Source organism: Alternaria metachromatica (assembly GCF_023757995.1).
Source record: "Alternaria metachromatica strain BMP 0045 chromosome Unknown scaffold_6, whole genome shotgun sequence".
NCBI lineage: Eukaryota > Fungi > Ascomycota > Dothideomycetes > Pleosporales > Pleosporaceae > Alternaria > Alternaria metachromatica.
In genome coordinates this window covers 199,381-212,911 of record NW_026055497.1, presented here as the reverse complement: position 1 = coordinate 212,911, position 13,531 = coordinate 199,381, and the positions used below count along the sequence as shown (strand labels likewise).

Sequence of the window (13,531 nt, the reverse complement as noted above, 5' to 3'; positions counted from 1 at the left end):
ACGAGCCGTATTGTTGGCTTTCTCGGCCTGTCTCTCGTCCAGGACCTCTGCAGCATCTATACGGCCAAATCATTCATGTTGGCGGATTCATCATGCTCAGTAAGAGTCGGAGTCACCTTTTCAATAAAGGCAAGGGCAGTGCAAGGTCTTTAATCCTTCAGGCGCCCTGTTTACCCCTGCAGAAAACGAGTCTGCAACGAGCCGCATGGACCCAAAGATAGACGGCTCAATGTCGCTAAACGTCTAGATCTTCCGCGGGATTGGCTAACTCGCTTGGCAAGAACAGCATGATTGGTTGAAAGAGACGGACCTTGGAAGAGGCGCAAGGCTGCATCAATCGCTTAAGGGGAAACGAGATGTGCCTGCATGCTTTGCACGACCCGTGAGCTAGCCATGTAGTTGTCTGGGTCGGCGGCGCGGTGCTTGATGGTGCTTAAGATGAGGGCGTGGCCCTGACGGCTGGAGACAGCCCTACAACTTTACTAATATCTAATTTTCGCGTTTCGCGACCCACGATCGTTACTTTCTCAGCGGATAGCAATATGGCTGCCCGATTCGCCCTCGTAGCGATCGCTAATGCCGCCATTGCGAGCGCGCAGTTCTTGGATGATGACTACACTACCACTCGTTATACTTCAGCATACTGGACCTACACCTACGCTCAAGCGGAGGTTGCCACACAAAGCCTGTACACATATTATGACGACTCCGTCGCTACTGAGACTTACACTGAGTACCGCACTATAAAGGATGGAGTCACTCCTACGATCGCACCGTACTCGACTTCCACAGCCCTCGGCTACTACGACGATCTTGAGGTCGTATACGCGTATTACACAACTAGTGCGGTGGCCGAATCTGATCTTGTGCCTGAGTATGATTACTACGCGACTTCCCCTTCGGCGACGGCGACGACCACCGAGACAGTCAGGGATATCGAATTCAGCATGCCAGTAACGATGACGGCCCCTGCCTCATGCCCCACACCATGTAAGTACTACGTTCTCTCTTCGAATCTCTTCGACACTGACTTTGACTGCCTGTAGTTACCATAACAACATCCGCCTCTGTATACGTCCCAACTCAGGTTACTGCGCAACTTTCACCAGCTTCGATTGAAACATCCTCTGCCACTGCCTACTCCGGCACCCTTTACCTTTGGGAGACATGGTACCTTTCCGAGAGCGCGGCGCCTTTCACGTCAACGTCGGACTACTACTACTCTGTCTATATGGCGGATTGTAGTACCCCTCCGGGATCGTACAACACTCACACCTCGTCGTATGGCGGCTCAAATCGCGGCAGCTCAGACAACGACGACAGTGACAGCGACAGCTCATACGACAGTTGCTACTACTATTACTGTAGATCTCGTGTGATTACATGGATCATCATCATTGCATGCATAATCCCCGGGCTCTTCCTACTTGGATTTCTCGAGTCTTGGTTCTGGTTCCGTCGCCTCATGCTCGGTAAGAGTGCCATGCGTTTTGGTACGGTCTGTTGGATTCTCATGTCGCTCTGGGTACTTTGCTTCACTCGTATGCAAGATCGCCGAAGTGCTGAAGATCAGAAGATGTTGGCTGAGAGATGGAAGAACATGGGTAGCGGAGCGGCTTTCAAGGCATGGTGGAAGTGGGGTTTCCGCCACAGGTATCCTGAGGAGTTGCTGGGTCAGTTCAGCAAGACTACCGTCGGCTTTGTACCGCCCGGTCAGCCGCTGTATCCGACAATGGCACAAACACCCGGTGCTTCCCAGCCTATGACCCCTGGTCAAGTCTACTACTATGGTCCTCCGCCTCCGGGCTGGGTCATGTCACCGAACGGAGGCTTCGTCCCACCTCAAGGCTACACGTACCCACCTCCTCAGCAAGCTGGCTACTACGGCGATGCAGCCAAGGCTGGACCCGTCGTGTCTCAATCTCCTGTTTCGGCAATGGGCTACGCACAACCGCAGCAGCAGATGGGCAATGTCTCTCCTATGGCCCCTCAGGCCCCTCGGGCCCCTCAAGCCGCACATACTGCTCCTCATAACGGCTCCCATACACCTACGCCATATGGCGCCCCGCCGAACGTCGGCACAATGCCAGTACAAGCACCGCCTCGAAGCCCCTCCCCAGAGGGACCTTCGCCTCCACTCCCACCTCGACCTGTAGCTGAGGGAGCGCCGCAGATTCCACCTGTGGACGTGAGCGATGCAACAACGACAGACGATGCAGTAAAGCAAGAGCCCACCGCGCCGGCTACTGCTCCCCCTCCCCCGAAGAACGACCCCAACGACCGAAGCTTGTATGAGTAGGCTTATTAGTCAACTCGATGTAATGAGACTCAATGAGTCAAGACAGTAGACCACATTGGTCATGAAGAAAAAGTAGTCGCAGGTTAGCATAGTTCTCCTCGAGCGTTTCGCGTGCAGATACCCCAGCTCGGAGTCTTTTTTCTACGTCATCAACGCGATGACAATAATCTACACTGTAATATGGTCATTGCCGACACATCTTCTACCTTCCTGCATGACTACGCAATCCCGTCTCTACAAAGTTTCTAAGCCGCTTTTCTGTGGAGTCTACGCAACAGCAAGACTTAGTACACGCTTCTCACAGTCATTTTGTACTTTGCCAGAGTCACAATCATGAGTTTGACCATGCCGAGTCACCAAGCTGTATGATATCTCAGATCTATAAGAACTTCACTCACTACCAGTGTTTGGGTTTCTTCCCTCCTAGTACTCACTATGGCGTACAAATCTCCCAAGGAGCCCTACCAGAGCACTTTTGATTATAGTAAAGTCAGCCCTGTCTCAAGTCTCTCAGACAGTGCTGTTCGCAACAGGGATGGCACCATATCGCTGCGCTCTATGTCGCCCGAACACGATCGAACCGGGTATGGATACGAATCTCATACATTGGGGTACACACCTACACCTGGTAAGCACTTACACCTTACACAACAAAAGCCGCATATGCCAAAGGCGGGAAAGCAATTTGCTCATATCAGCGTTACAGATATAACAACAAGACGCATGGATGATTACAACATACAACCTTCGCCACAAGTGAAGCAGCCAGAAATCCACCACGCACACTTTGACCACCCTCCCTATGCCCAACAGGCACGATTCAGCTATGCTACCCCAGGCGATGGAAACCCAGTGAACGGCACAGTGGCCCACCAGGACTATTTGGAACCTGATCTGAACTGGCGGGATCGCCGTCGCTGTGCCCGCATTCAAGGTACGATCTTGCTCCGCCATGTTCAGGTTTCACATGTGTGTTGACAAAGCCTTGTGGGTGGATAGACAAATTCATAGCCCTTGATTCGAGCAAGCACAACGGTCTTGACATCTATATTCGCTGGCGGGAAGAAGATGCTCCTCACGGCAGAAGAAAGGAGGTGGTAGCTTTACTTCTCGTAGCAGGAGGTCACAGGAAGACACCAAAGGAAGAGATGTGGAGCAAGCCTTCTCCAAACGCTTCGAAGGCTTTGAAGAACTTGGAATCTAGAGTTAACAAGAGGGATGGGAGGGCGGCATCACCCGCAAGTAGAGTGGGCTTTACAAAGATCTGGCAAAGAAAGTTACTCAGGCTTGTCGCTCGAAAGAAGTCACGATAATTTGAGTAACGAGGATAGTGGTTATAAGTGGGATTCACGACATACAGCAGTTAAAGTGCACTACGTGTCACCTGCGATAAGTCTAATATCATCTTTCTCTTGCTGTCATGTCTTGTGCCAAAGACGTGAGTCAACGGGGGTTGGGGAACATCTTCGTATCAGGGGGCTAGAACCGGTACTCAACACTCTTGAACCGCCTTATCTACATCTTCATCTTCGCTCGACAGATATGCATCTCTCAGTCTCAACACGTCACCGATCGATAACGTCATCGTCAATGACCGATTCTGAGTGTTGTGGGTTGACACTACCTAGGTAGGCTGTGGCTCCGACGGCAGGTAGTTCGGAAGCGTCCTAAGCCTAAGTCCTATCGGCCGATCCGGGAAGCCTGCATCCGGATGGACCCGACGTGCGCTGTTAGTGTTCGGCGATCCTAATGATCGGCTACCTACTTTACAGTCCGTGCGCAGCCAACGAGCCATTCGTATTCCGCTGCATCGTGAATCGTCTCAACTCCAACGCGGCATACATCGACAACCACTGGTCTAATTCGAGCCATTAGATACACAGGGTCGTGTAACTACAGGATGCGAGCGCAAGGGTATAGTTATACAAATCACGTAAAGCGTAAGATCAAGCGAACAACCTGCCAACGTCTACCTTTGCTACTACATGCGCGCGACTGGGGCTCTATAAGGTTGCGGTACACTCTCTTCTACAACCTGTGTCACGCTTGCTTACAGGGCTAGGGGTTCTTCATAGTGTCCTAACGGCACTCCGACCGCTTGTCCGAGCTGACCAGTTTACTTTTTACCACGCGCCAAGGCTGGCTAGAGCTACTCTCCTAATCGCGGCAATGTTTGCTTTTGATCGTGCCGCCTGTCCGAAAGTAGCACCGGCCCACAGTACTGTCAAAAGAGGATGGCTCAACTCGAGGAAGCGGACAGCACTGTTTTAGCTGACATTCAGCCCTGGCACCCGCAATGGTCTCTTATAGGTATGCAAGGTGAGCTTCTAAGCTAGACGCTGTCAGATAGACGTTGTTAGACAGATCCTACATGTAGAGCAATATTAGTACTGTCGCTGGCATATTCAGCTGCCACACTAGCTGTCGCTACACTCTGATGCATATACAGCTTCGGGCACTAAGACATGCAGCAAATGACATAATCGGTAGAAGCATTGACGCCTCATCTAATAGCCACTATGACATATCCCTCAGAGATAGACACCAGCTTCCCACATATAAATCGGTTGCTGTCGAGTTTTCGTACTTTTTTTACTACGAGAACCCAAGGCTGCAACTATGTCGTTCACAACCTACATCATCGCCATCAACGGCGGCCACGTCGTCGAAGCCGACAATGCCGGAAAGGAAATCAAGACCCAGAAAGCAACGGTGTCCAAGTCCCAGCAATGGGTGGTGGAGTGGAAGGGCGCAGGTAAATCTGACGAGTTCGCGCTTCGAAATGTCGCAACCGATGCCTATCTGGGGGCTCCCAAGGGCGTCAGCGGTACATATTGCACCACAAACGCAAAGCAGTTCTGGCGAGCTGAACCTGGTCATGCGCCTGGATCTTTCTGGTAGGTTTTGACGTCGAACGATCTGCGTGCGCTTGCTTACAGTAAGTAGGTTAAAGAGTCTCGAGTTCGACGATGCATGCCTGTGCAACTCGGGCGCCAAGACCACCGCTAATAGCATCGTCTACATGTGGAAGAAAGATGTATGATGACATTCACCCCTACCGTTAATCATTAAGCGCTGACCGAATTATAGGAGGGCTGGGTCCAGTCTATGCTCTGGTATCTCAGGGATGTCAACGAGAAAAGCCCTTTTGGTCATGTTGGTCAGAATTAAGCCCTTTGTGGCTGATGGGACGGCTTAGACCAGGTTTCTGGCGCCGCATCTTGTGTTGAGGTGAATGACGGAGGAAATTGAATATACAGCTTGTCGGTATGTATATTGCATCGCGGATTCACCGATATACAGTCACGATCTCAATCAGTGCTATAAGGAGTAGCTACGCTGAGATTGACATGAGAAGGGGACATGATTTCAAAAGTTCACGAAGTACCTATGTAAGAGACGTTGAATACAGCATCATGCCAATACTTCTTTCCGAATGTCCAAGGAAAGCCCTGCAACATTATTGATACAAATTTTCAATGCAAAGACACTACCAGGTGATATCCATCACAAATCCAAGGAGATCTAATCCCATTACCATTTCCAATCTCGCACATTACCATATTCGCACTCTCCAACCCTGCATTACCTGTAAAGCTGCTCTAACTGATTCAACGAATACCTTCTCACTACAACCGCCAGCAGGATGAAACAATGTGTTTTGTTTGCCCGATACAGCTGTTATTACGGCATTAGTCTTGTATGGAAACGACTGGCCATACTAAACTTACATCACGGCTTCCATGAGTCCAGCTCATCGTCGGGGAGCTGGCACTGCTTGACATTGGTGTTTGCTTGCATGGCCTACTTCCCCGATCCGCGAGGGTTTGCAGGCATCGGATACGGGAACGGAGCGTACGGAAGCTGGCCGGAGCCCGCAGTATCGGTGGTGCCAGATGTAGAGGTGCTACCGGAAGTAGTAGATGCAGTGCTTGTAGTCGCGGTGCCAGATCCGGTATTGCTACCAGATCCAGAGGTATTGCCAGTATTTCCAGATCCTGTGTTTGAGGACATGTTTGAGTGGAAGGTCTGATATTGATAGCGTTTGTTGAATTGAAGGAGGTGAAGATGTCGAGGTGAAATCTGATATTTGATGTGAACTGGTAGACAACTGAAGAGATAACAATGAATACAATGGCATTATCGTCGACTACAGCGGCTTTTATACAGGCGATGAGTCTTCTACATTGAGTGACACTGTATAAAGGTGACCGGTGCATGGTCGTACAGAACTCGTGCTTCTTCGTCACTTCGACGGCCTGGGATTGGGAGTTCACCGATCATCTTTGGCACGTGTGATATCTACATAGGAAGCAGAGCTCGTTAGTGACAGGCTCATTGTTCTTTCGAGAAGGTAAAAGATGAGGAAAGTAGACTATGAAGGTCACAAACATACACGAAGCTGATGAATGAAGATTCATCTCGCGAAAGCAATGAATTGGAAAGAGAAGTGGGGAATATTTGTCGCGAAGGTCTAGAGATAAAGGCAAAGCCGTCTCTGCGAAAGCTAGAGAGCATTCTGCCGCTGTTCAAAAGCGTTGGCGCACAGGCTGTCTTTCCAACAGACCGTGCATCTTTCGTCACCAAGTTGACTTCTAAATGACTTGCAATCACCAGTCACACATTTGCGTCACATCGGCAACGACTCATCGTCAATTTCATGACAATACTTTGACTCATGTTCTACATAAAAGCAACAATGGCTGCCCATACTATTTGCCTAATCGACTACGCTTTGTACTCGATAGTAAGAACCTTAAACCCACCATATCAAATCGTACGAACCCCCACTCTCCAGCCTGCGACACGCATAATGGTCACTTATTACCAATATGAGTACGACAGTGACAACCTTACCGACATATTTAAGTGGGAACATTCTGGTTTCCACGAGTTGCTGCATCAAAATTCCCATGTCACTTCAGACCACGAGATCCTCATAGCTGAATGTATCGGTATGACTCCCAAAACCAATTAGCATCTTCATACAAGCGACTGACATGGATCTGAGCAGCGGCTCTCAGGATAATTTATCCGCATGGCGAACACACAGCCACCACAGAAGTTAATGTGGAAAAGCGACAACCCAGACGCGTGATTAAGAAGATACCAGAGATCTGGATTATCAAGACGCGTGTCTGCGATGCTCCAGAGGGCTTCGAAGTCGAAGCAGGTGACTTCACGGCGGCTTTGACGAAGTTACAGACGGAGTTAGACGACGAAGCGAAGAGGATTGAGGCTATAAAGAAAGGAGGACAAGGCTATCGGAATTCGAAGCCATTCTTCCTCACAATGACCAATACAGAGAATTGTCTATCGTCAGGGTAGCTCACTCGGGTTGGCGAAGTCTTGTATGAAAGTCATTTTCCGGAATAGCAGGCCTTACACTCTGAGTCACGATATGTTAGTCATGTCAGACATTCATCTCAAAACGCAGCAAAGTTCTAGTGCGCAGTTGATGGGGTATGAGGAAGATTTAATTCTAAAAGACTGGTACCGATCCTACTCGCACGAAGGAGTGGCGTGCGAGCAGACGACCGCACGAAGAAACCCCAATCCAAGCACATTACCCCGATGAACCACATCCCCAATCGAAACACATCGGAATCAAATACACGGGCACCTAGAGCACAGATGCCTAGGAGGCTGGAAGGCCACTTTCCAAATGACTTTTAAGGTCTTCGAGAGCATCGATGATTGATACAGTATTGATGATTCCTTCGGCCTTCCCACGGTACTTGTCTCTATTTCCCAGTTGAAGTTGGACAACAGTCTCTCCACCCTCCATCAAAGGGTCAGACCAGCCGTAGCCTATGCTGTAAGTGCGATCGATGGATTTGGCTTTTTCTACATCACGGTTAGATGAGCACTATTTGTAGTGGGTATACAGCAACTTGCCCTCGATGCTCTTTTTGAGCCTCTTCGCATCAGAACTACCAGAAATATCATGAGACCCGAGGCAATTGGGACGAGGTACGAGTTCCCCAGCGTGGGGTTGCGCACCGTTTCCGTTCGCACCGTTTGCGCCATTGGTTGCGCCATTGGTTGCGCCGTTCACTCCGTTGCTTGCACCGGACATGGTTGTTTGACTGGAGATGATAGGTAGGAGTTGAAGATGTGTTTGTTTTATTCGACCGAGTGATTGGGTTTGATGTCTGTTCTACGTATGCAGATGAGAAACAGCTGAATTTATACTGCTGTTGACTCCTGCATGAGAGATCTGAGCGCCGATACAAGTCATATCTCGATGACATCGCTGAAGGATGGTCAACAGACATGACTGTGATGGCTCTGTAACGAGTGACTGAATGTAGGTGTTTAGGACCATTCCGTTCACATGGCGGAGGAGAGGGAACGTAGGTAGCAGCTGTGGTGTGTACGGTGACGAGAGTCATTAGAACATGGCTAGCAAGAGGTCGAGGTGCCTTCAAGCCTATGAGTAAACGATCGTGCAGGCCACGGTCTGTGACCATACAAATATGACATGAGTAGTTCGATCAGGGCAGCGCAGGGCTGAAGCGTAACTTACCAACATGTATGTGCGCAACCTCCCGTGTTTGGCTGCCGTGCCGTGCGCGACTGGTAATCAAGATCCACAGCGGGAACGACAGCAAGATATGACAAGACTCAGTGAGTAGACAAGCAGTGTGATCATTCGATAAAGCATGGTTGAAAGCAGACTGGATGAACTAGACATATTCAGGTATTGGTATCTATCTTCGCGCTCAATATCAAGCAGCCAGCAGAACACTACAAAAAGTGCAAAAGAGGACGCACGAGGGCGCAGGAAGGAACCACACTCTACGCAAGCCAAATGCTATACATGATATCCCATAACATCGAGTCAAGTCAAGAAGAGAGAAGAGAGAAGAAGAAAGAAAAAGTACTCCGACATGCCAGGCTCCAGCGTCCAGACATCGAGCTAAGAAGTGTGTGGGAAAGAGAAAAGGAAAAGTCAAAACTCTGCTTCCACCACAACCGCAAAAAAACATTATCGTACAAGCGCCATCAAGAAGCGTGAAAAAGGGTATGGTGTGTATAGCGTTTCCATGTTGTGCCATTAGTATCCGTACTGTCGTCTAGCCGTAGCGGCACGTGGTCTACGTCCTCCAGAACCGGGGCCAATGTCAATGCTCTGCAGCTCCAAGCTGAGTGCCATGTCCTCGTTCTGTGTGCCGTAGCCGCCGCCGTTCATGTCCATGGGTACCTTTGCGGGGATGGGCGGTGCCGCAACGCTATGCCTTTGGGTACCACGTCGGTCGTAGCTGGGGCTGCTGCCGTAGCTGTTGGGGGTGTCGCGTTCGCGGAGGACCTGTCGGTCTGGGAGTTGGTACTGCGGTGGCGTGTCGTAGGCGGATACGGGGCGTTGGTCGCGCCTTGTGGGTCTGCTGCGTGCTGTTGGATTGGGAGGTGCGTTGTGCTGGCTCTGGCTTGCGAGGACCAGCGCACCTGCGTTCACAGGCTGGTTGTAGTCGTTATTGAAGTCGTGTCTCGTGGTGACTAGCGCGTTGCTGTTGTCGAAGTTCATGCTGGCTGCATGGCGAATGCGTTCTCTGTCGGCACGTTCTCGTTGGTATCGTTCCTCGCGTTGCATCGCGGCCTCGAGGTCTCTGCTGCCATTAAGCTGAGCTCTTGTGCGAGGAGCCTTCTCCTTCACCGTGCCCTTTGGTACTGGCTCAGGCGCCCAGTTGTCGACAGGTAGATGGTCAGACGCATCGACAACCCTTCCGCTGAATGTAACAATCTGACCCTTGTCGTTGTACTCCATTCGGCTTCCTGGTCGCTCGAGTTCGTCGTCCGAAGGGATGGGAGACTTGCTCATCCGAGGGTTGTAGACATCGAAACTGTCAGGGTTGAAGGCGACTCCAGACAGTCGTCGCTCACCCATATCTTCTCTTGAAGGCGGTGGGCGAGGCGAGACTGATTTACGCGTCGGCATACTTCTCGCAGGTAACCTAGACGAGCGGTCGGTAGCCGGATTAGGGGAGTGTCTGTCCATCTCAGGGTTGGGAGAGTAGCGATCCATGATCGGGTTGGGCGAGTAGCGGTCCATTGCTGGGTTGGGAGAGTAGCGTGAGCTCACGTTAGGGCTCGTAGCACGCGGCTTGATGATAGGGCCGGCATCGTAAACTGGTGGAGACATCTGTCGAGGCTGCTCAGGCGGGTCATGGGGATAATAGTCGTTCGTTTGGTACGCGGAATGATGAACCAGTTCCTGCGACTGGACGGGGTCTTCGTACTGAGTGATGGCCCGATACTCTGCAGGCTCGGAGTAGTGGCGCAGTCTCGGTGGTGTCTCATACGATGGGGGCGCTTCGTAAGGTGGCGCTTCAATCTCCTGTCTTTGTGGGTTGAGTCCAGCGATGAGTGCACTCGGTAATGCCGGTGCTTCCTGTCGCAGGGGTTCTTGTCGTAGAGGGGATGGCACCATGTTGTCGCGAGACACTGGACGACTCGATGCCTGCGCCGGCATGCGGGGATGAGTGTAACGTCGCTCTGCAGGTTGTCGGGGCGCGTAGTTGTCGGGCTCATATTGCTGGGGCGGCATATCGTAGCTAAACTGACGGGGCTCCTCGCGCGATCTGGCCGAGAAGCTCAGGGGCGCGGGGGCTTCTTCGCGGTAGCGCTCACGCTCAGCGCTCTCTTGGTTGGGGTGAGGTAGCGTGCTGGCATTGCGCTTGTGCATTGGCGGCGGTGGTGGCATGTCGTCCTCGTCTTCGACCATAGGCTGCATGGCGCTGCGTCTGCGATGCGTGGGGCTCTCATCGTGTAGGGGAGGAGCCTCGATGAATCGTTGACCGTAGTATTGGTCGAGTGGAGGAGCTTCCTGAGCTTGCTCGCGGCTACGACTGCTTCGCAAGGGTGCAACCTGATAAGTCGGATCCTGGTACTGGTCTTGTGCGTATGACTGAGCTGGCTGCGGCGGGGGCTCAATTCGTTGAGGCTCAAACTGCTGATGCTGGAGTAGCTGTTGCTGCAGGTACTCGATCTGCTTCTGCTGCTCCTGTAGTTTTTGCGATTGCGCCGGAGACTCATACGCGTGCTGCGTTGGCACAATTGGTGCCGAGTGAGAATGTACTGGCTCGGGGTGCTGCAATGCCTGGCTCCTAGGAGATCGACCGTCTTCCTGCGACATCCTTCTCTGGTCTGAGTGCCGGACATGTTGTGGCAGAGGATCGATGGGCTTCACCTCGTATGGCTTGGGCGCGGCGTAGGACATGTCGAAGCTCTCTTCCCTCGGTAGGGGCATCCTCTGGGCTGATGAGCGCGGGTTCGGAGGCGTGCTGTAGGAGGTCTGCGGTACAGGGCGCTGAGGAGTGTTCTGGCTCGATGACGATGCGGGATTTAGGGGGGACGCGTCTGGTATAGGCCTGCGGGAGGGCGTGTCGGCCGGGCTGCGCTGTGTTGGTGACGGCTCGGTTGCTGTTCTTTGGTGTCGCGGGGAGCCCAGTTCTCGCGGGCCGGCCCTAACGCCCCGCAGTCCTCGGTGCTCTGGTGTGTGTACGGGTGATGGCGTCGAGCCTGTGGGGTCGCTGGGCAGCGGGCGCCGCTTGACGGGTGCCATCTCTCGCGCTCCACCCACAGCAGCCTGTCCCTCTGGCTTGGTCGACTCCCTCCTCTTCTGCAGAACCGGCTTCTCGCTCTTCTCGCGGGTGTCGTAGTAGGTGATCTCCATGCGGATCTCGCCAGCGTACTTGCCCTTGCAATTGAGGCCCAGCCATTCGTCGCTCTGGCCTCCGCCGGGGGTGATGACGGAGTTGAGGTTCGCAAAGGCCTCGCCAATCAGCTCCGTCTTCTTGTCGTCATTGAAGACGGAGACCTTGAGGCGGTTGTAGTCGGGCGAGTCGTGGACGGTGAAGCGCAATTCCTGGTCCCTGCATATGTCAGTGGTGGTCGTTCGAAACTCGTCGAAGGCATACATACCATCGCGGTGTCTGGCCGCCGCGTTTGTCGGTTTTTGTCTTTTTTGCTTCCTTGCCTAACCGGGCAGCGCAGTACGGGTCCTGTTTGCCCATGGTCCTCTTGTTAGGCAGGTTGCGGGCGCGGTCCATGATGACAACCAGGGTGCCTATTACCGGCCCGTCGACCGTCATGTCGGAAAAGATGCCCGCAGCGTGAGCGCCGCCGAAGCTGGGGACGTTCATGGCCTTGGTCGCCATGCTGAGGTGGTCGCCCGGGTGCGGGACTCGGGGAGGGCAGGCGCGTCAGGCGAGAGTGTTCGGTGGTGGGTGGCCGCGAGTGCAGCGTCGATGGCGGAGATAAGGCGCATTCGCTGCAATTGCAGGACAGAGTGGGTGGAGTCACAGCGAAAGAATGAGACAAGCCAAAACAAAAGAGCGACGGTGCAGAAAGAGAGGTTTGGCGTGCTAGCAAGCGTGTTTGGGTGGATCGGGTTCGGCGGGTGTTGTTCTATTCCTATGTTACGCATCCTCATGTGGCTGGTTCCAGCCTCTCTGGCCCCCGCAGGCACCAATCACATGCCCTGAGCCACCATGTGGACCTACCACGCCTTTCCCCGGTCAGATCATTAAGGCTGAGAGGGTCGTCCCTTGCAGACGCGAAGTCTCAAGTTTCCTGTTTAGCTCCATTCTGCTGCGAACGCCTGTCGCGCTATTGTTTGCACTCCTTTGGGCCTATGTCATATCCTGTGGCTGGGTCGCCGAGTGCACTCTTCGCCTCACTCACCACGACGCGTCTCGGCTGTGACGGGTCCTCCTGCATACGGACACGCGTAGACCGGATCTGTGATGCGTATACCCTCGTATTGCATCCATTCTATTGCACATCGTCCGGTTGTTATCAACCTACCCTGCGTCGGCTTGTCGCGATCCGACCTGTCAGACTAAACGCCCTCCACGCTCGACCATGCATCTCCAGAAAGTGCACGTCTGCTGATATGTCGCTCATCTCTAAGCCTGGTTGTTCCATGCGTTGCCACTGTGCTACGCGCAGTCCATGCTTCCATTCGATACATCTGCGTTGAGTTTGGCGGATGTTCCTATGGAGACGAGGGTAAGCTGGGATACCGTTGATCACCCCCGGGCCGGCGCCAATCGCGAGATCACCCCATTGCGATCCCACAGACCCAGCGCAGGTCTGCGAAAGATGGCTGGTATCGCCGAATCCAATTGACGCCCAATGCCAGCACCCCGATTCGTCCGGTATCAGGAAACATGCGGCAGTTGTCACTATTGTGGAGATTGCGCGTGGGATGATATACATAGAGCTTGG

At 52.7% G+C, this 13,531-nt stretch overlaps 2 protein-coding genes across 2 annotated transcripts; one reads left to right on the top strand and one right to left on the bottom strand.

Annotated features, from left to right (window-relative positions):
- Nucleotides 1–542: 542 nt before the first annotated feature.
- J4E83_003636 (uncharacterized protein) lies at nucleotides 543–2,299 on the top strand (the record flags this gene model as incomplete). Its single annotated transcript, XM_049330570.1, has 2 exons — nucleotides 543–990; nucleotides 1,047–2,299. The coding sequence occupies 2 exons, from the start codon at nucleotides 543–545 to the stop codon at nucleotides 2,297–2,299; spliced, it is 1,701 nt and encodes a 566-aa protein (XP_049189987.1).
- Nucleotides 2,300–9,359: 7,060 nt separating this feature from the next.
- J4E83_003635 (uncharacterized protein) lies at nucleotides 9,360–12,459 on the bottom strand (the record flags this gene model as incomplete). Its single annotated transcript, XM_049330569.1, has 2 exons — nucleotides 9,360–12,174; nucleotides 12,224–12,459. The coding sequence occupies 2 exons, from the start codon at nucleotides 12,457–12,459 to the stop codon at nucleotides 9,360–9,362; spliced, it is 3,051 nt and encodes a 1,016-aa protein (XP_049189986.1).
- Between the last annotated feature and the right edge of the window lie 1,072 nt (nucleotides 12,460–13,531).